Below are 22603 nucleotides of genomic sequence, written 5' to 3'. Positions count from 1 at the left end.
TTCAAAACAAGAGCTCTCTTCTCTGTCCTTGAGAGATAACGACACAGCTGACACTTAAACCGATTAGCCAAAAACTGACCCTTACCTTAACCACATTTTTATAAATTCTGAAATGAAATATCGGTTTGGGCGTCAGATGTGTCCTTATAACCTTTTCTGCTCTGCCCAAGCTGGCACGGGCGGACATATTGCTTAAACGCCTGCTCAGTTGGACAGCACCCCAGTGTAATAGTAATCCAGAATACCTCTTAAAGAAGTACTCCATCTCTGGGTCAGGCTGGTTTGGTTATTAGTCTGTATCGTAGTACAGCACTATACTGTACAGGTGCTGTTAATGAGTGAAAGTATTCACATTATCAATTTAATTAAGCTCAGTACTAAGCAGAATATTAGTTATGAAATAAAAGTTTATTTCCCTTGATACAGTATCTTTGAGAGGACCAATGTCAGTTTTTGAGCATATTATTACTTTTTTTTCATTGTTCATTGACTTGGTTATATAAAATGTGATATGAGTCTGTATTTGAATATCATGCTAGTTGTGTCTGTAGGTGGGGTTCTAGGTTCATTCTCTGGCTGAGGGCTGCACAGCAGAGGGATGTTTCACCCAGCATGCCCCAGTGGGAGGGCCTGTTATTCCTCAGCCTTCTGGGGCCCGGCCCTCTGATCCAACTCCAGATACACAGAGAGAGAGAGATGGAGGGTGTGAGAGAGTGAGGATAACTGATGACAGCATCATGAGAGTTAGTCTGTGTGTGAAAGACAGAAAGAAAGAGAGGGAGAGAGATGAATGATGTAAGCCTTTGAATGAGTGAGCGTGTGTGTGGGGGGGAAGTAGTAAACCCATTAGCTTCATTAGTAGCCCTGTGCTAATTGATGAAGCTGTTTTCTCTCATAACCACGGCAGCAGCCTCCTACTCGCCCTCACTTGCTCTGTTATCACAAAGACTGGAGGACTCTGGGCATACCCACTTACGCTTCCGAGGCTAGTCAACATGTCGTAAGTGCGTATGTTGGCCGACTGTGTGTTCGTTTGTGTTAGGAAATATATGTGTGTGTCTGGGCCATGTGCGGCACAGACGGTAGTCTCATTTAATGATGATAACATTGACAGTATATATACACACACATTTATCACATTTACAGTCACACAAAAACATAGAAATAATAATTTATTTCCTGTTATCTGTTTCTTTAGTCATTTTCGGTAGTTTTGTTTCCTTCTAAATGAGGCTAGTGTCTGTGACTGCGTCAGGCTATTGGCCCTGCTGCCCTGTCATAAGACCACACTAGTCAAATGATCAGAACAAAAGAGGACCTAATTTCCTGTCCCACATATCAGCTTGAGGCACTATTTGTCACAACAGCAGAATTGCCTTGGACTTTCTGCTGCTGCAGTGCACATTTGTTAGTGGTTAATTCTCAAAGTGTCACAAGCACTACATTTAAACTAAGGAAGTAGGATTGGAGTATGGTGGATGATGGTCACCCCACCGTTTGCTCCTATATCTTATTTTTTGGGGTGCACAACATTGGGTTTGTGGTGCTCGTTACACTTTCAGGAAGTTTAGTCTACCCAGCTCTTCTTTCAGTGGGCTGGCACCATTGCACCATAGCCTGTATGTATATAGACTATGTATGAATATGTACCTGTATATACACCTGTCTGTCTGGGATGTCTGCTTAGTCAGGATTTGACTCAATATACCCCGCAGGAATTTGACTATTTCCTTGGAGGAAATAACAAACGCGAGAACCATTTGAAGTGTAGAGAAGTGTACAGAGAGGGAGAAATAGGCTGATCCCGGGCCATTTCAGGTGGATGACTTGATTACAGGACTGAAGTGAGTATAACCCTGCCTCATCCTGGCTCCTGAGTGCAGCCTGTGAGCTGTTAACTGGATTACAAGTCATTCACTGTAGCTATAGCAGCCCAGTGCGTGTTAAAGTATCTCTCTTTTATGTCGTACAAACTACGTCCTCATAATAAGTCATTACAATGTTTCAGGCTGGAGTGACCCACTGTGTTAAAGTATCTCTCCTCTCTAGAACTATGGAGCTAACAATGAGCTCTAATGATCTTTAATAGTGACATCATTACATGTGCAATTAAACCAAAGCAATTAACATAAACCTCTTTTCCGCCTTAAATTATTTTTCCAGTTCTCTTTTCTATCTATAATTTGCCTTAATTGTCCTTTAATTTCACAGTTATCAATCATAAGTCACTGTTTCTTTGCAAGACCCCTCCCTCTCAATTAACCATTGAAGAAGGTGAACGAAAGTCATTATGGTTATAGTTTTATTGAACTCATTGATACAGAAGGTTACTACTGTAGGTCCTGGTATAGCTTTGAATCTAGGAGCAACTTCTCCCTAGCCTGAGTGCCAGTCTGTTTATGCTCTTTTGCCAACTCAGATTGGCACAAACAGACTTAGGCTAACCTCTCCTAGGAGTGAATGTCCAGTCACTGTTTGAAACATACACACTGCCTCTGAACATGTGAACTGTCATCATGCTTAGCCATGACACATGCTGCTATCACCCCCTGCTGTTACAATGCTGTCATTGTGGGGGCAGAAATGAGGGATGCAGGAAGGGAAGAGGGTTGTGGAATCATCCTCTAATCTGACCTCCTGTTTCCCTGCAATGAGTGTGGGTGTCTCCACTCGTCTCTCTCCATCTCTCTCTTCTCTCCATCTCTCCTTCTCTCAATTTGCTCGCTCTCATTTGCCATCCTGTGCAGTCTAGACTTGTGAGTTGGCTTACCTATCACTTCAAGTCATTCAAAACGCTTTTATTTTTTCATTCATCCCTGAAAGCTGACGTTGAACTTGGCCAAATTAGAAAAAGGTTATCCAGAGCCATACGTTATAGTAACATATGGCTCAGGAAGACATTAGAAGAGTCCTGAGAATGACCAGGTATTGTCTTGGCATGACCTATTGCTGTGGTAACGCAAACTTAGTTTCCATTGTAATCAGAACAAACTGTGGCATACCGGGCATCCGATATCCACGGATATACATGAGCATCCAAACTAACCAGCATCTGCAAAGAACCACAGACTCTTAGCACCTCTCATATCTCATCGGTCATGTTCACAAATGCTCTCATACCTGATGGATCTATGCATTTGCTGTTTGGTTTTGAAAGTGCCGGTTATCTCTTTGGTCAATACCACAGGGACATATTTGGTGTATGTTTGATGATCAAAGCTCAGCAATATATCATACAAGGCATACAATACTTCTACATTCCCCTTTCCAGGTTAAAACCCACCTCTTTTCATCATATTGGGAAGTGTGGCTAAGGAGCTGCTTTGTGATCAATATATCCATGTCAACGTACATGTGCATGCTATGCCAGGGGGAAACATGACCAATGCTACATGTTATTCTGCTGTTGTCTGACTTGTCTGTTCTCTTTCTCTCCTGCTCCTCCTGCCATTTCCCTCTCCCCTCTTCCTCCCATGAAGCTTTCTCTCAAGTTGGTAAGCATGACCGTAACACTGCATGACCGTAACACTGCATGACCGTAGTGGCATGAACCGTATTCTGAGCGTAGCGTGCACGTCCTCCTAGCAACACAAACATGGTTGATAATTCTGTGTGACCGTTGTTTGTGTTCAGTTCCTTTCGTCCGGACCTATTTATACATTTTGTTGTGACATGACGATGGATTTTACAGACCGTTGTCTCATTTGTTTATTTTGTTGCGTGTCTTGTTTGTTGTGTCTCTCCCACTGTGCCTGTGTGCTCTGTGCAGATCACACTCAATTCCCACGTCCGGAATCTGATTGAGGTGATCAGAATTACTGTTATTGTTTTGTATGTCCGTCTGTCTGTCAGAACTGGGTTTCAAGTACTATTTGAAATCTTTTAACTTAAGCCACTTTTCTAATCCTTTCATTGCAACAGACAAGCACAGCTGAAGGAGTTTTACATTTTTTCAGATAGTATTTTGAACCTAGTTCTGTCTGTCCATCTGCTAGTTCCATTCCCTTTGATCTATCACCATAATCATTAGAATAAAAGACAGATGATTCCAATAAATAAATCATAGCTCCTTACAATAGATAAATCATAATCATAGCTGATGAGGGTAGATAGAATCAAAGATGTTTAAAGAGATGCAGCTTTTAATGAATGGTAATTTAGCAGTGCATTCACGATGCAGGGCTCTAAAGATGTTGTTCAGCATTAGTTGCCAGACTCCGAGGTTCTGATGTAGAAATGAATGGCATGAAAAAAGAGCTAGACTAAAACATCCAGATATTCATGAGCCTTCCAGGAATACCATGTATTTTCCACTGAAATGCAGAACAGATGGGAACAAATGGGAGCTTTTAGTCTGTCAGGTAGAAACTAAACTCATCTCCAGGCTCAATTGCTACAGAGAGCGAGCTGGCTGGTGGATGAGATTAGATAGAGATGGGCTTTGAAAAAGGTTTCTATCAGGACTTATTCAATGTAATGTCATGTTTTGATGAATTATCTAGACCTCTACATTGAGCCCTGTGAAGAATTTGGATTGATCAATAATTATAATCAACTGCCCTGAAATTATTGTAGATCTCCTTAGTCTATCATAATAACATAATCCATGATAATCATTAGTTAATAACTTTGTGTGTGTAGTAATAATTATCGAATGGTCAACTATGCATGTCAAACCCTTTGGGTAGAGATTAGAAATGATCAGGATCTGTCAACAGTGATTACATGTAATCAAGTAGATTTGAATGGACAGTACCAGTCAAATGTTTGGACATATCTACTCATTCTGGGGTTTTTCTTTATTTGTACTATTTTTGAGATTGTAGAATAACAGTGAAGACATCAAAACTATGAAATAACACAGATGGAATCATGTAGTAACAAAAAGAGTGTTAAACAAATCAAAATATATTTTATATTTGAGATTCTTTAAAGTAGTTACCCTTTGCCTTGATGACATATTTGCATTCTCTCAACCAGCTTCATGAAGTAGTCACCTGGAATCATTTCAATTAACAGCTGTGCCTTGTTAAAAGTTAATTTGTCGAATTTCTTTCCTTCTTTAATGCGTTTGAGCCAATCAGTTGTGTTGTGACAAGCTAGGGGTGGTATACAGAAGATGGTCTTTTACCAAATAGGACTAAGTCCATATTATGGCAAGAACAGCTCAAATAAGCAAAGAGAAACGACAGCATATCATTACTTTAAGACATGAAGGTCAGTCAATCCGGAATAGTTCAAGAATTTTTTAAGTTTGTTCAAGTGCAGTCGCAAAAACCATCAAGCACTATGATGACACCGGCTCTCATGAGGACCACCACAGGAAAGGAAGATACAGAGTTACCTCTGCTGCAGAGGATACGTTCATTAGAGTTACCAGCCTCAGAAATTGTAGCCCAAATAAATTATTCACAGAATTCAAGTAACAGACACATCTCAACATCAACTGTTCAGAGGAGACTGCGTGAATCAGGCCTTCATGGTCGAATTGCTGCAAAGAAACCACTACTAAAGCACACCAATAAGAAGAAGAGACTTGCTTGGGCCAAGAAACACAAGCAATGGACTTTAGACCGGTGTAAATCTGTCCTTTGGTCTGATGAGTACAAATTTTTGATTTCAACCCCCGTGTCTTTGTGAGACACAGAGTAGGTGAACGGATGATCTCTGCATGTGTGGTTCCCACCGTGAAGCATGTAGGAGGTGTGATTGTGTGATTTATTTGAATTCAAGGCACACTTAACCAGCATGGCTACCAGAGCATTCTGCAGCGATACACCATCCCATCTGGTTTGCGCTTAGTGGGACTATCATTTGTTTTTCAACAGGACAATGACCCAACACACCTCCAGGCTGTGTAAGGGCTATTTGACCAAGAAGGAAAGTGATGGAGTGCTGCATCAGATGACCTGGCCTCAACCCAATTGAGATGGTTTGGGATGAGTTAGACTGCAGAGTGAAGGAAAAGCAGCCAACATGTGCTCAGCATATGTGGGAACTCCTTCAAGACTGTTGGAAAATCATTCCAGGTGAAGCTGGTTGAGAGAATACCAAGAGTGTGCAAAGCTGTCGTCAAGGCAAAGGGTGGCTACTTTGAAGAATCTGAAATATAAAATACATTTTGATTTGTTTAACATATTTTTGGTTACTTCACGATTCCATGTGTTATTTTATATTTTTGATGTCTTCACTATTATTCTACAATCTCAAAAATAGTAAAAATAAAGAAAAGGCCTGGAATGAGTAGGTGTCCAAACATTTGACTGGTACTGTATATCTGAGTGTGAACTTTATATTTTACAGGTAAGATACTGGATAAAAAAAGCACATGTATAGCATATTGTCTTGTGAGTGGTGTGGAGTATTTCGTTTTTACCAACATCAGAAATCATGTTGTTCTTTATTCTTGTGATTAACTATTTATATAAACAATACAAGTATTTTTTGGAGCATAATCAAGAGCATGTTGAATGAAACCTGTTTGTTGCGTTGCATGTTGTCTGGTTGGTAAGTGTTGCACAGCGGTGCAGAGAGATGGGATAAAGATCCAGAGCATGTTGAATGAAACCTGTTTGTTGCGTTGCATGTTGTCTGGTTGGTAAGTGTTGCACAGCGGTGCAGAGAGATGGGATAAAGATCCAGAGCATGTTGAATGAAACCTGTTTGTTGCGTTGCATGTTGTCTGGTTGGTAAGTGTTGCACAGCGGTGCAGAGAGATGGGGTAAGGAAGATAATCACCATGGTAGCCTAGCCTGCTGCTGCGTTTCTATCAGCTTACATACCAGTAAACTCCAGTGACCTCTGACCCCTGGCCAGTAGGACGTTGTCCTTTGGTTCTGCTATGTTACCACATTGTCTGAGCCTTAACCGATCCAGTCCAAGCTCATGATCACACAAATACCATAATATTACTGCAGGGTAAAATCTTACATCAATAATATATGAACATGTGAGGAATGCCACAGTAAATAAACCTTCCAGTGGGTTACTCTAAATTGACATGCATTCAACAATTATCCAGTTATTGTATTGTAATACATGCATTTGTAAAAATAAAAATAAAAACTGACCAAATAGCACCACCAAGTGCTGTATCTCTGAACTGCAGCATATACAGTAGACAAAAGGCAGGTTGTTAATTTGGAAAGTGGAGCAGGCCGATCACAGAACAGAGAGAATGACTCACCAACATCAGAGATGATCGATATGTATTCTATCCAGGAATCTCCTTCATCAGGAAACATTATACCATCTGCCCTCAAATGGCCCCACAGTTTTCATTTCAGAAACACTACCTCCTTTTAACAGGAGTCATCTTCTCTCTCGACAGTTATGAAATGAACACAGAAATGTGATTTGACTGGATATGAAGTGATACAGCCTAATATATTTTGAGGCTTGGGACTGAATAGGTGAAAGGTGGTTGTAGGGCTTACCTTCACACAGAGACCCCCCTCCCCCAACCAGAGCTCAGAGGGTTAGTGGTAGACTATAGTGCTGCAGTATCTCCTTCACCAGCTGCCATAACTCTATCAGATACACAACCATAAATGATGGGGAATTCTTTATCCTAATGGCTTTATTGTAAGGGGGATACTGTACCTAAAGGTTCCTAGTGTTAGATAGAGAGCCTGAACATCCGTGAGGGATGTTACATGTTATTCATATTCATACATTTTACAGATAGGGTGTACAATGCTCCTGAAACTCACTTTGTCTCCAACTTGTCTTGTTCTATCCCACTCTCTTGCTACCATTTCTCTCTCTCTTTCTCTCCCATTCTCTCTCTCTCAGGGCTCTGGACCGGAGGACTTCAGCCACCTGCCCCCAGAGCAGAGGAGAAAGAAGCTTCAGGCCAAGATAGACGACATAAATAAGGACATCCAGAAAGAGATGGACCAGAAGTAAGTTTGTGTCTGTGTCTTCAACATAAGCCTCAGCCATATTTGTTTGGAAATTATGTCCTACCTCCTCCCTAAAAGCTCCCTCCCTTTAGTGTCAGCACCGTTGTGGAAACAAAATGTCCCCAGTAAAACTGCGGCGATGGTGCAAAATCCATCATATGATGCAAAACGCATCATCATGATGTGGCAAGTGACACTTTGCTTCTTGAAAATCCTACATCTTGAAAACATCTTAACTTTTGTAGATTTTTCCTTTAAAAAAATTGTTTAAGCCTCAAGAAAACTTCAGACCCAATCAAGGAGTTGTAAATCCCAGGGTCTCTAATTTGTTTCCGTCTGAGGGTTATTAACCAATGTGAGTCTAAGCCGGGAAAGGGGGGTACTACTAAGCCATATGGAATTGTTTTAAGAAGGTCATACTAGGGATCATTTTGCTATTTTGAATTTTAAAACCACTTGATGTACCCCCAAAAAATATAAAACAATTATTTGATGAAAAAATATTTTTGGCCTTACTGCTATTAGCCCAATACAAACGCATTGAATAACAGATTCACTACATGGAACAACAGATAGTCCCCCCCAAAAAAATCTAAAGGAAGTTTGTTCAAAAGTGTCTGTCCTATATCTGAGTGATATAAGAAAGACCACGAAACATTTGTTATTTGTATATATATATATATATATATATTTTTTTTTTACATGTATTTAACCTCTTGTTTTTTGGCACTAAACTGTCTAAGCCCTGTGTAAACTGGGGGAGGTTCTACTAATTTATCTGGAATTGTTTTAAGAAGGACATACCAAGGATCATTTTGCTATTTGAGATAGATTTTTTTTAAATATACAAAAAATATTTAATTAGAACATCAAATCAAATGTGATTTGTCACATGCACTGAATACAACAGGTGTAGACCTTACAGTGAAATGCTTACTTACAAGCCCTTAACCAACAATGAAGTTTTAAGAAAAGTAAGTGTTAAGTAACAAATAGTTGAGGTAATATGTGCAGTTGAAGTTGGAAGTTTACATACACCTTAGCCAAATACATTTAAACTCAGTTTTTCACAAATCCTGACATTTAATCCAAGTAAAAATTCCCTGTCTTAGGTCAGTTAGGATCACCACGTTATTTTAAGAATGTGAAATGTCAGAATAACAGTAGAGAGAATTATTTATTTCAGCTTTTATTTCTTTCATCACATTCCCAGTGGGTCAGAAGTTTACATAGACTCAATTAGTATTTGGTAGCATTGCCTTTAAATTGTTTAACTTGGGTCAAACGTTTTGGGTAGTCTTCCACAAGCTTCCCACAATAAGTTGGGTGAATTTTGGCCCATTCCTCCTGACAGAGCTGGTGTAGGCCTCAGGTTTGTAGGCCTCCTTGCCCGCACACACCTTTTCAGTTCTGCCCACACATTTTATATGGGATTGCGGTCTTTGTGATGGCCACTCCAATACCTTGACTTTGTTGTCCTTAAGCCATTTTGCCATAACTTTGGAAGTATGCTTGGGGTCATTGTCCATTTGGAAGACCCATTTGGGACCAAGCTTTAACTTCCTGATTGATGTCTTGAGATGTTGCTTCAATATATCCACATAATATTCCTCCCTCATGATGCCATCTATTTTGTGAAGTGCACCAGTCCCTCCTGCAGCAAAGCACCCCCACAACATGATGCTGCCACCCCCGTGCTTCATGGTTGGGATGGTGTTCTTCGGCTTGCAAGCATCCCCCTTTTTCCTCCAAACATAACGATGGTCATTATGGCCAAACAGTTCTATTTTTGTTTCATCAGATCAGAGGACATTTCTCCAAAATGTACCATCTTTGTCCCCATGTGCAGTTGCAAACCGTAGTCTGGCTTTTTTATTGAGGTTTTGGAGCAGTGGCTTCTTCCTTGCTGAGCGGCCTTTCAGGTTATGTCGATATAGGACTCGTTTTACTGTAAATACTTTTGTACCCGTTTCCTCCAGCATCTTCACAAGGTCCTTTGCTGTTGTTCTGGGATTGATTTGCACTTTTTGCACCAAAGTACGTTCATCTCTAGGAGACAGAACGCGTCTCCTTCCTGAGCGGTATGACGGCTGCATGGTCCCATGGTGTTTATACTTGCGTACTATTGTTTGTACAGATGAACGTGGTACCTTCAGGCGTTTGGAAATTGCTCCCAAGGATGAACCAGAATTGTGGAGGTCAACAATTTTGTTTCTGAGGTCTTAGCTGATTTCTTTTGATTTTCCCATGATGTCAAGCAAAGAGGCACCGAGTTTGAAGGTAGGCCTTGAAATACATCCACAGGTACACCTCCAATTGACTCAAATGATGTCAATTAGCCTATCAGAAGCTTCTGAAGCCATGACATAATTTTCTGGAATTTTCCAAGCTGTTTAAAGGCACAGTCAACTTAGTGTATAAACTTCTGACCCACTGGAATTATGATACAGTGAATTATAAGTGAAATAATCTGTCTGTAAACAATTGTTGGAAAAATTACTTGTGTCATGCACAAAGTGTATGTCCTAACTGACTTGCCAAAACTATAGTTTGTTAACAAGAAATTTGTGGAGTGGTTGAAAAACTAGTTTTAATGACTCCAACCTAAGTGTATGTAAACTTCCGACTTCAACTGTATTTAACCCCTTATTTTTGTCACTCCATATATACTTCCATACATTTTTACCTTCAGATGAGTTTTGTGAGGCATGTGGGTGTTCTGGAGCAAAACAACTGACCAGTACATGTTCGTTAGGCTCACCTTTACATATTAGTGTGTAGCCCAAACTGTTCAGACGCTACAGACAGAGGGTTGGCAGATCGGCTGTACCGACTTCAGATGAGTCCCAGGACGGAGAACACCATCGTGTTCGTGAGAGTCTCATCTTTCCATAGAGGGGTCATAATAGTTTTTAGGCCAAATCGTTCGGCCGCTACAGACAATTTTGTGAGAAGACCGATTTTCAGGATGTCTCATGGTCTGACAAACACCGCTCTAGCTCTGTCACCTTTCACGGCAGATGTGGAAGTATTACATAAGAGAATGCATGGATTGAGATGCATCTAATGCAGTGGCGATTTTAGCATGTACATCTTGGTGGGGCAAAAAATAAATTAAAAAACAAGTTTGACGCATGCCAGCAAAGCCACTACACAACACTAAACAATACATTAATTGCACTATAGCGGTGACAAACGATGCCCACAAACTGTTAGGACAAATATAAAGCTGTCCCAACACCTTAGCCAGATGTAGCAGTGTTATCAGCAGAGCCTCGTCTGGCAGCGAAACAGTTCATTCAGCCTCATTTACTGCCTTTTAAAAAAACATAGCAGATACGGCTGACTTGCTTAAACAAATGTGGTTTCTACTGACAATTGATATGTACAAACTATGACATAAGGGGACGACGAGCGCATAAGAGGCAATCCATAATTTAGATTAAGACAATGAGTGCGCTAGGATGGACGTAGTCAATATACCTATTTGTTCAGCACTTTTGAAATGCACAGAATTCAGAACATGGGCCGTTATTACAGTATTCTCCCTGTACACCAAGTTAGAACTGTAGGATAAATAAAGGGGGCATATAAGCAGACAATGAAAGCTCTTACAATATTAAACAGGCTATAGGCCTAATCTGCACCACCAAGTCAGAACAGTAGGCTAAATTGTGCGGTGAAAAGGGAGCAAATTATTAGGGTGAGGCACATGGGCTACTAACAGCTTACTACACAACATACACTTAGTATTACTTTCTTACCTACAGTATACATATCCCCCTGGCATATAATATATTTTTGGACTCACCTTGTTGTGCTGTGCTCACTTGAACAGGAAGGTGGCGAGGTGGTCCTTCTTGTGGGCTCTAGAAAGAGGCCCGAAATCCAGACTTGGAATTCAGAGGGATGACCGTTCAAAATGATTTTCCGTATTTTCCCAGTCGGAGCTAGTTTTATCCGAGTTCCCAGTTGTCTTGAACTCACTGAAGTCTGTGCTTTCCCAGATCCGAGTTTCCAGTTGTTTTGAACGAGGCAGAAATCATGCTGAATTGACAGCATGGCACATGTATTAAAAACTTTCTGGCCCATGGCGTTAACCCCTTTTTTGTGATATCCATTTGGTAGTTACGATATTGTCTCATCGCTGCAATTCCCCTACGGACTCGGCAAAGGTCGAGAGCCCGCACTGCTTCTTGACACACTGTTCGCTTAACCTGGAAGCCAGCCGCACCATCTCAATGTGTCGGAGGAAACACTGTCGATCTGACGCCCGAAGTCGACCGACCGGCCCGCCACAAGGAGTCGCGATGAGACAAGAACATCCCGTCCGGCCAAACCCTCCCCTAACCCGGACGACGTTGGGCCAATTGTGCGCCGTCCCATGGGTCTCCCAGTCACTGGGATCGAACCCCGGGCTGTAGTGGCGCCTTATCACTCATTGTTGAATTTGCGATTTCCAATTTATGTAATGTTTATGTCCAATGGCCGATGAGCACCGATACGTTTTATCTATAATTTCTCTTCATATGGCAAGGATTGAAAAGGATTTGCCAGTAGATTGCCGACTTGATGATGACTGCTTGTCTAGATTGCTAGCTAAGATTTTGAAAGTATGAGGTTGACATCAATCCAATCAAAGCTATGGTAGATATAACGTGATTTTACATTTTATCTGTGGCCAATGACCTTGAGCCTTCTTGGATGGGCACTTCTAATGTAACTCTATGGCAGCATCCAAGGGACTTGAATTTTCGAGCTCTCTCCGTAGATTTTGCGGTGACGTAGTGTCCCCATGAGTGAAATAACACTGAGCCAATCACAGCGCAACTAGAGAACCCCTACATTACGTATTTTCCGCTGGCTGCCCCACCACCACTGAAAGCACTGAGCTAGGCTGAAACACCTGCATGTGGCTTTATTAACTCATTAATGGATTTATTTTTATATTGTTTGCAAACTGATATGTGACACGTATTAATGCCAGAATAACATGCAAAACAGAAAGAAAAAAATGGCTAAACAGGTGGGGCTCTTCTCTGAATGACACGTCGCCACTGATCCAATGCAAAGAAACGATATCTCTAGCTTAAACTGACATATGTATGGTCATTCTGTTATTTTACTAATTAGATTTCTGCGGGGGAACGGATGATGACATTAGTTAATATCTCTTCCTCTGTGTCCATCCATCAGAGATGCCCTAACTAAGATGAAGGGTGTGTATGAGAAGAATCCCCAGATGGGAGACCCTGCCAGTGTGGACCCCCGGCTAGTAGAGATGGCAATGAACATCGAGAAACTGCAGTCCGAGGTCCAGAAATTCGAGGTGAGTCATCATAAGCCCTCTTGACCTATCCCAGACATTAATTCATTTCTAGATGCTGGACGGACTGTGAGTGTTGCTAGTATAGCTCTGGAATGAACTACACTAGCAGATCTCATCTCACATCCCTAACGTGCGTGTGTGTGTCTGACTGTCCCTACCAGGGATGGCTGGCGGAGGTGGAGGGGAGGTTACCGTCGAGGAGTGACCCTCCCAGGAGACAGAGTGGTCTGTACGAGTCACAGAACAGCAACAGCACCATGGTCGACAACAACTGTGCACAGGACAGAGAGAGGTACAGTACACACAACACACACTCCATTAATCAACACAGCTTTCTAGTTTGTTACAGTATGTGTTGTGAGATTGCTATAGTTACTGTGTGTGTGTGTGTTTGGTGGTCCTTGAGCAGCCCGGATGGCAGTTACACAGAGGAGCAGAGTTCAGAGACTCAGGTCAAGGTGGCCATAGCAAACACTCCAGAGTTTGATGATGAGTTTGACGATGGGGATGAGGAGACACTGCCCACCATCGGCACCTGTAAAGCCGTCTACTCATTTGAAGGTAATACACCTTTAACAGGTAATAGACCAATCAGAGACAACAACACGGGTAATGTGGGCTGGCACATCTATTTGACTATTTGAGAGAAACGCAACAATAATACTTTCCCACCTAGTTTTTTTACACTGTCTCTCTCCCTCCTTTCTTTCCTCCTCCCTCTCTCCCTCAGGTCATAATGAGGGGACTATCTCAGTGACAGAAGGAGAGCTGCTGTTTGTAATAGAGCAGGATAAAGGTGATGGCTGGACGAGGGTCCGCAGGAACGAAGAGGAAGAAGGCTACGTACCCACGTCCTACGTCGAGGTCTTTTTGGAAACAAACACCAAAGGTGCTATGACATACATTTAACTGAAGGGTTTTTCTTTTGGGATGGGACGAGAGAAGGATTTGGTGAGAGAAGATGGGAGGAGTGAGGGTGATGGTTGGTTAGACCAGAGTAGACTCCTCCCACTCTCTCCCTCTCTGAAAGATGGACCAATCAGAATTTCCATCTGGCTCTGTCAGGGTTTCCACCCGGGTCAGTTTTGCATTTTAACCTAGAAAGGTCAAGGTTAGGGTTGGGGAAGCTAATCCTAGATCTGTATCTAGGGGAGTGTTGTTTTCCCACTGGTTCTGAGAGAATCCTCTCCTCGTTTGCTTTAGTGCCACCGAGTGGCCAGCCGGGAGCACTGTCATTACCTCTCCAGTCAACTCAATGGGAATCAGGACAGTTTTAATGATGATTTCAACGAGTGCTGCTGTCTTTTTGTTCTTGATATGCATAGCGTCATATTTCCCAACTTTTTGAATCTGCTGCCATTTCTTTCTCCCCAGACATGTAATCAACTGACCTCAAAAGTATATTTGATCATAGCCAATGGCCTCAAAGATAGACTAGTTGAGGTCAGGATGAAAACTAAATGGCAAATGTAAGTTTGTATGTGTATCTGTGTTTGACTGACATAAGATGTGATGGTCTGTATCATCTTCCCACACAGAGGTGATATTTGAAGAGAACTAATATAGGCTCTCAAATAAACTTTTTGGGGGGGTTAAAACCACAGGATAGTTTTTAAAGAGCATGTGGGGAAAAAATCTACACCAGTTGCTTGCTGTCCCCAGTAGTAAAGCATGCTAGATTGTACAATGTAGAAATATGCTAATGAGAAGTTATTGATTCTGCTGTACATAATGACTACATGCTGTACCTAATTCATGACAAATATATTGTTTTGAATAACAACCCCTCTCCCTTAGATTGTCTCACTCCTGTACAGTCAAGATGCACCAATCACATACTCACATACTTAGGTCCAAGAAAGAGGCTACTTTATACAGTGGGGCAAAAAAGTATTTAGTCAGCCACCAATTGTGCAAGTTCTCCCACTTAAAAAGATGAGAGAGGCCTGTAATTTTCATCATATGTACACTTCAACTATGACAGACAAAATGAGGAAAAAAAATCCAGAAAATCACATTGTAGGATTTTTTATGAATTTATTTGCTAATTATGGTGGAAAATAAGTATATGGTCAATAACAAAAGTTTCTCAATACTTTGTTATATACCCTTCGTTGGCAATGACAGAGGTCAAACGTTTTCTGTAAGTCTTCACAAGGTTTTCACACACTGTTGCTGGTATTTTGGCCCATTCCTCCATGCAGATCTCCTCTAGAGCAGTGATGTTTTGGGGCTGTTGCTGGGCAACACGGACTTTCAACTCCCTCTAAAGATTTTCTATGGGGTTGAGATCTGGAGACTGGCTAGGCCACTCCAGGACCTTGAAATGCTTCTTACGAAGCCACTCCTTCGTTGCCCGGGCGGTGTGTTTGGGATCATTGTCATGCTGAAAGACCCAGCCACGTTTCATCTTCAATGCCCTTGCTGATGGAAGGTTTTCACTCAAAATCTCACAATACATGGCCCCATTCATTCTTTCCTTTACACGGATCAGTCGTCCTGGTCCCTTTGCAGAAAAACAGCCCCAAAGCATGATGTTTCCACCCCCATGCTTCACAGTAGGTATGGTGTTCTTTGGATGCAACTCAGCAATCTTTGTCCTCCAAACACGACGAGTTGAGTTTTTACCAAAAAGTTCTATTTTGGTTTCATCTGACCATATGACATTCTCCCAATCTTCTTCTGGGTCATCCAAATGCTCTATAGCAAACTTCAGACGGGCCTGGACATGTACTGGCTTAAGCAGGGGGACACGTCTGGCACTGCAGGATTTGAGTCCCTGGCGTGTTACTGTGTTACTGATGGTAGGCTTTGTTACTTTGGTCCCAGCTCTCTGCAGGTCATTCACTAGGTCCCCCCGTGTGGTTCTGGGATTTTTTTGTGATCATTTTGAACCCACGGGGTGAGATCTTGCGTGGAGCCCCAGATCGAGGGAGATTATCAGTGGTCTTGTATGTCTTCCATTTCCTAATAATTGCTCCCACAGTTGATTTCTTCAAACCAAGCTGCTTACCTATTGCAGATTTAGTCTTCCCAGCCTGGTGCAGGTCTACAATTTTGTTTCTGGTGTCCTTTGACAGCTCTTTGGTCTTGGCCATAGTGGAGTTTGGAGTGTGACTGTTTGAGGTTGTGGACAGGTGTCTTTTATACTGATAACAAGTTCAAACAGGTGCCATTAATACAGGTAACGAGTGGAGGACAGAGGAGCCTCTTAAAGAAGAAGTTACAGGTCTGTGAGAGCCAGAAATCTTGCTTGTTTGTAGGTGACCAAATACTTATTTTCCACCATAATTTGCAAATAAATTCATTAAAAATCCTACAATGTGATTTTCTGGATTTTATTTTCTCATTTTGTCTGTCATAGTTGAAGTGTACCTATGATGAAAATTACAGGCCTCTCATATTTTTAAGTGGGAGAACTTGCACAATTGGTGGCTGACTAAATACTTTTTTGCCCCACTGTATATATATATTTTAGTTTTGGACTATTCTGGGCCTTTCTTTTCATACAGGAATACAGGATTGAGAATGAGCAGTACCACCATTTTCCCTCTCTCGGTGAGAACATTGTGAGAACGGACTGTTGTGGGGCTGATTGGAAAGTTGGTGCTTGGTTGGTTGCTAGCTCATGCATGGGTTTTGAGTAGCACCCTTGTGCAGATGAGTCGATTTGAGAAGCATCTGTGCTAAAGTATGGTGTTGACAAACTGTTTTATGCCTCTAAAATATCCAGGCATTTATCTTTTGAAAATTACTGAATTGTGCAATCATAGGCCCAAAAGGTCTCTTGGAAGAGATTCCAACTTTGTCAAACCTCAAAAAGCTCAACAAATATGCCTTCACAACTCTTTCTCCTCAGGCAGTAAAGTAATCCCATTTCTGTCAGTGCTAACACAACCATTCTTCCCCCAAACCAGGGTCCAAATGAAATGTGAGGCATGTTAAATTTATAGTCATTTTATGTTTTACATAACATGTTTTGGTGCATGTTTGAGATTGTTAGAAGCTTAAGTCTCTCTTGGTTTTTGGAAATGATAGATTCACACACAAAGCTGACATTTAGAAACAGTAGCAGAATCAAAAGATTCAATTTTTAAAGGTACAGCAACTGATATTAAAGCCAGAGAGAAGGAGCTTCTTGGGTTCTCTGGATTAGATAGTTATCTGACTACAGAACAATATTATTTCCTTCAGAAGACGAATGCAAAGAATAGTGAACTACATTTTCTTTCCGAGATTCTCGTGTTATTTATACTTTTTTTTTCAAATTGCAGATTCCTAAAAGTGTGAGAGCTGGCTCAGGAATGGCAGGGCAAGCAGCCTCAGCGACAGAGCGACCACGTTCCTTTACGGTCAGAAAGTCAGAGAGCGACATGACCGAGGCAAAGACAGGAGACCTATGATGCATCTCAATTTCCAACCTGATACATTTGTAGAGTTCTCTCCTTCTGCAACGGTCTCTGACCAGAAGCAACAATAAGAGAAAAACAAACCAAATTGAGCGCTCGTAAATATTTTAATTTTTAATAGGTTATTATCCATTTATCATTTTGCTTCTTTTGTCTCTGCAAAGCTTTGCTTCTCAATGTACTAACTCGGCTTCCGCTATGCGGCGTTACCGTGGACGCTGTTGGCTCTCTGACCTCGAATGCCCCCCCAAGTTCCAACCCACTTCCCTGCCGCTCCTCCCTAACCCCCCTCCTAAAACACGGCAGGGTGTGGTCAGACAGGGCCGTTACCAGCTCTGAAGCAACCCAATCTGCCCCCGACTACACCATCCCACCAGACAGCAAGCCAAACCAAGTCCCTCTCCAGTCCACACTCCCATCCAAATCAATCAGGTCGATGCAGTTGCAGAATCTCTCACTCATTGACTCAGAGCCATCATCGCAGAAGGAACAGTCCAGATCCAGCATCACATGGAGTTTCCATGGAAACAACACATTTATTCCACTCTCTGACTACATATTTTGCAGGTTTCAAACGGATTGAAAAACAGAACATGGGCTGATTCGTCATCTGTATGACTGAAGTTCATTTATAGTGTGTGTACGCGTGTGGGTGCCTGTCAGTATCATGTACATCCCCCATACACACTCCATCCATGACTGAGAAAGGGACAGGACTGGGAGTTCCAGGAACGAGAGGGGTTGGAGACAGGTTCACATTACTTCACTCACCTGCACTCTCTCCTTACCATACCATCATGTGTTGTTACTGGCATCCCGTCTGTTCCTCTCTGGCCACACCCCTCCCCTGCAAGTGTCAGCCGCTGGTCATTGACTGCGTTGAGCGCCATGTCACCGCTTAGGGTGGGGCATCTCTCAGGCGGTGCATGCGGTGTGCATGCTTGCCCTGTCTCCTCCTTGGCTCGCCTTCTCCCGCTTGGCTCAGGGGGCTGGCTTATGCTCGTCGCCTGGCCTTTTTTGTTTCAGTTAACCCACACGGCCTGTACACTTCTTAACCAGTTTATCCATTTGTCACCTTTTGGGTTCTGTGCCTGTGGATCATCTACTAGCTGTTCCTTATTTAGTTTTTTGTTGTTGCTGTTTGACTGTTCGTCGTCTCTGAAAGCATGTTCACCTACCTGTGTTTTTAACAGTGAGTGTGTGCTCTCCCTCACAGTAACTCCTCCAGCTCAAATCTCATTACCTGAAGAGAAGAAAATGTGGGATTCCAAAACGTCTGCTTCTGAATGATATCATGCACAGTAAAACATTGAATTTGTCCATTTGTTATACTGTATGTATGTAATGTTGTTAGCTGACATTGTATGTGTTTGAGAATTGTGTTGAAGGCAAGCGGTCGTTAGTGTCCACTAGCCTCATCCTGTGGATACATGCTGCGGTGTTTCACGTCTCCACTGTATATCCAACAGACAGTGTCCCCTGGAAGAGAACTTGAAGATTATTTAAAATTCTCATGTAGTTTGCTTGGGCCACTTACTACTGCGTGTGGAAGTATTGTATACTGTGATCCACACACCTTTTCCACAATGTTGTGACTGAATATGAGACAAGACAAACTTCCTATTGGGCCTTAACTGGGTTGATCCTAGCTACCACTTAATCTAAAAACAAGTTCAAGTTGTGTCACATGCACAAGTACAGTGAAATGCTTAACTTGCATGCTCTACCCAACAGTGCAGTAATCAGGGGGAGTAAGATGCCATTCTATTATCTATGGTATGTTGACTAGGTCGAGACATCTCGTTTTTTTTATAAAGGTGGTGAAGGTAGATTACTCTCAATGTCTACAGAGGTGATGATGTCCACTGTTTCCCTTTATTGAACGCATATAAACATTTTAATTTTGTAATTATTTTTTAACAGTGTTTGGTCGAAGAGATTGCTTTGTAATTTGAGCTAGTTTCTAGCTGGAAAACTGTTGCACCTGAATTACAAACCACTTGATGATGAAACCAGTTGTTTGATCTGCCTGAAGTCACTGTAGATAAAGTAATGAAAAATATTGTTTTGTGTAATGAAGCAATTAGTGATACTATTAGCCTCAGGTATATCCCAAATGGCTCCCTATATAGTGCACTACTTTTGATCAGGCTCTGGTCAAAATAATTGCACTATGTAGGGAATAGGGTGCCATTTGGGACTCCGCCTTAAGAGTGTTTTGGAAAAAAACTATTCCAGTATTATTACTCAAGCAACATTTCAAGGAGCAGTAACTGAAATTGTATCAATGCAAACCATGTATATTATCAGCAGCACCACAATTGAAGAGTGATCCATCACCATGTGGAGTCCTAGTCACTTGACATAATTTAAAAAGACAAGCAGCGCAAATCTGCATGTTCTTTGGCCGAGAACCAGATCAGGTCAAAGTTTCACTTTGCTATTCCCACCCGTCCAGCTCTTATTTTGACTAGTGTAGATGTTGACTTGGCAGTTGTTTTGTTTGTTTGTGAGAAGTGAAAAGGCAAAACTGATTTTCATGCAGACCATCAGAAGGTGCATCTCTGTGCTGTGCTGACTGACAGACATACCCACTCAGAGAGCCAGTATAGAGAAAAATCTGCCTAACTCTCGACTGAGACCAACCCAGACCTCCAGCCAGGCCCCAGTGCACCTGTACAAAAGAAAATGGCTTGTTGAAATTAGAGAGAATATATATAAATACATATGGATTAAACTAAGACAAAAAAGGAAATAAATATATTTTTAAGGTTAACTATTAAAGGCCTTACTTTGTTTTCTCTGCTTTGCTAAGACTGTTTTTTTGTTATTTTCTTGTGTAAAGTCTGCCAAATGATGTGTTTAGCACTTTTGTTTGTGTTCAAGTTGGTATATGCTTATGTTTTAGAGCACTGAATACTTTGTATTGTGTTAACTGTGCCAATTAAATACATGTAGAAAATAACGGACTTTTTTTCATTGTGTGAGTGGTCTGAGTTAGGCTTACACTGGAACATACAAAACACCTGCTCTTTCCATAACAGATGGACCAGGTGAAAGCTATGATCCCTTACGGCTGTCACTTGTTAAATCCACCTCAATCAGTGTAGATGAAGGGAGGAGACAGGTTAAATAAGTGTTTTTAAGCCTTTAGACAATTGAGAAATCGATTGTCTATGTTTGCGATTGAGGGTGAATGGGCAAGACAAAAGGTTTAAGTGAACAGGGTATGGTAGTAGGTGCCAGGCATACCAGTTTGAGTGTCAAGAACGGCAACGCTGCTGGGTTTCACACTCAACAGTTTCCCGTCTGTGTATCAAGAATGGTCCACCACCAAAAGGCCATCCAGCCAACTTGACACAACTGTAGGAAGTATTGGAGTCAGCATGGGTCAGCATTCCTGTGGAACCCTTGACACCTTGTAGAGTCCATGCCCCAACTAATTGAGGCCATTCTGAGGGCAAAAGGGGGTGTAACTCAATATTAGGACGGTGTGCCTAATGTTTTGTACTCTGTACTACACTATATTATCTCTAATAATATACGTCAGACATGGTGGCACAAAAACACCAGATACAACAGGTTTAGAAAATGAGTTAGAGGATGGGGAAGGGGAAGGGCTTACAGCAGGGGTTTAGAAGTCATTGTGTCCTAGGGGCCAAATTCCGGCTTCACTGTGGTCTGGCGGGCCGCTGCCGTATTGTGCAAGGATTTTTTGGGGGGGAATTCCTTTATCCATTGTTTGTAGAGTATCTAGGACTCTAGCCTTCGTTTTGCTGTCAAATTCCGCAAAAAAAGTATTATTTTTGGAAATGTCGATGCTCCTTGACTGTCTACCTTTTGTTTCAGTGGCAGGCTAATATTACTTTGTCATTTCTACCCAGTTTAGTCATTCAAGTAGGTTTTTCCAAGAACACACAACCTGGGTTAGAGGTGAGAATAGAATACACTTGACTAGAATTTAATACAACTGTGACACTACCAGGTGAATAACCTGTGAAGAAGAGGGGGTTAGTTGCCTGATGACGCTCCCTGATTTGAATTCTGCTGCTCTAATCGATTGATACATGCATTCAGTCTGAAACTGACATCCTAGAAGTTGTTTGTGTGACTTCTAAATGAGGGGTGTTGTACAAAACAAATTCATCTGCGATTGGATAGTCTAACAAATCTAACCAATCAGAGTATCAAAGCTGATAAAGATATCACGTAGGCTGGCTCTGGCCCAACCTAGGGCTGCTGCGGTGACCGTATTACCTCCACACTGGCAGTCATGAGTCATGACCGCAGTAAAATTCCACGGTCAAGGTAATCTCCTTTTATCCACTCTGGACATGCTTTGGTAGTACCCAACTGCTAACTACCATGGGATCCTAATGGCCTGGTACTCAGGGCTCTATTGTCCCTTCATCAGGTCCTAATGGCCTGGTACTCAGTGGTTAGAGGGACAATAGAGCCCTCTGAAATAAATGCAAATGGGGCAGCAGGTAGCCTAGTGGTTAGTGTTGGACTAGTAACCGAAAGGTTGTAAGATCGAATCCCCGAGCTAACAAGGTAAAAATCTGTCGTTCTTCCCCTGAACAAGGCAGTTAACCCACTGTTCCTAGGCCGTCATTGAAAATAAGAATTTGTTCTTAACTGACTTGCCTAGTTAAATAAAGGTTTTTTAAAAATGCTCTCAAAAATCACATCAAACATCAAAACAGAAGGCCTGTCATACTTTTAAAACTCACCTCACTGTGACGATCAATTTGAAAGTTCAACAGCAGATTGAGACAGTGTAAAACAGGGTTGTTGTGGATGTTGTTTCAAAACCTAACACAACCAAATGGACAGCTCTTTCTAAGGTGATGATTCATTCAAAACACCTATAAGCATATCAGAGCATATTCATAGGCTTATGAGCCCAAGCATGAAAAAAAAACAGAATTAAAAATATGATTGTGCCTTTATACAATACA

The 22603-nt window shown here is 41.8% G+C and overlaps 1 protein-coding gene across 3 annotated transcripts in view; it reads left to right on the top strand.

Annotated features, from left to right (window-relative positions):
• Positions 1-20598, top strand: part of LOC120026082 (formin-binding protein 1-like) — a 93635-nt gene extending 73037 nt beyond the window's left edge. For 2 of the 3 annotated variants that reach the window (XM_038970873.1, XM_038970878.1), the window contains 6 exons: positions 7795-7904; positions 13101-13233; positions 13395-13525; positions 13640-13794; positions 13964-14122; positions 17508-20598. In XM_038970873.1, coding sequence (XP_038826801.1) covers positions 7795-7904; positions 13101-13233; positions 13395-13525; positions 13640-13794; positions 13964-14122; positions 17508-17515 — 696 coding nt within the window. In that variant the 3' untranslated portion in view covers positions 17516-20598. Of the gene's footprint in view, positions 1-7794; positions 7905-13100; positions 13234-13394; positions 13526-13639; positions 13795-13963; positions 14143-17507 lie in introns of those variants that run through there. The other variant, XM_038970874.1, reaches the window with a different exon arrangement.
• The last annotated feature ends 2005 nt before the right edge of the window (positions 20599-22603 follow it).

Source organism: Salvelinus namaycush, chromosome 31, assembly GCF_016432855.1.
Source record: "Salvelinus namaycush isolate Seneca chromosome 31, SaNama_1.0, whole genome shotgun sequence".
NCBI classification, from domain to species: Eukaryota; Metazoa; Chordata; class Actinopteri; order Salmoniformes; family Salmonidae; genus Salvelinus; species Salvelinus namaycush.
The sequence above is the reverse complement of the archived record's forward strand: the minus strand, read 5'-3'. Positions and strand labels throughout refer to the sequence as shown.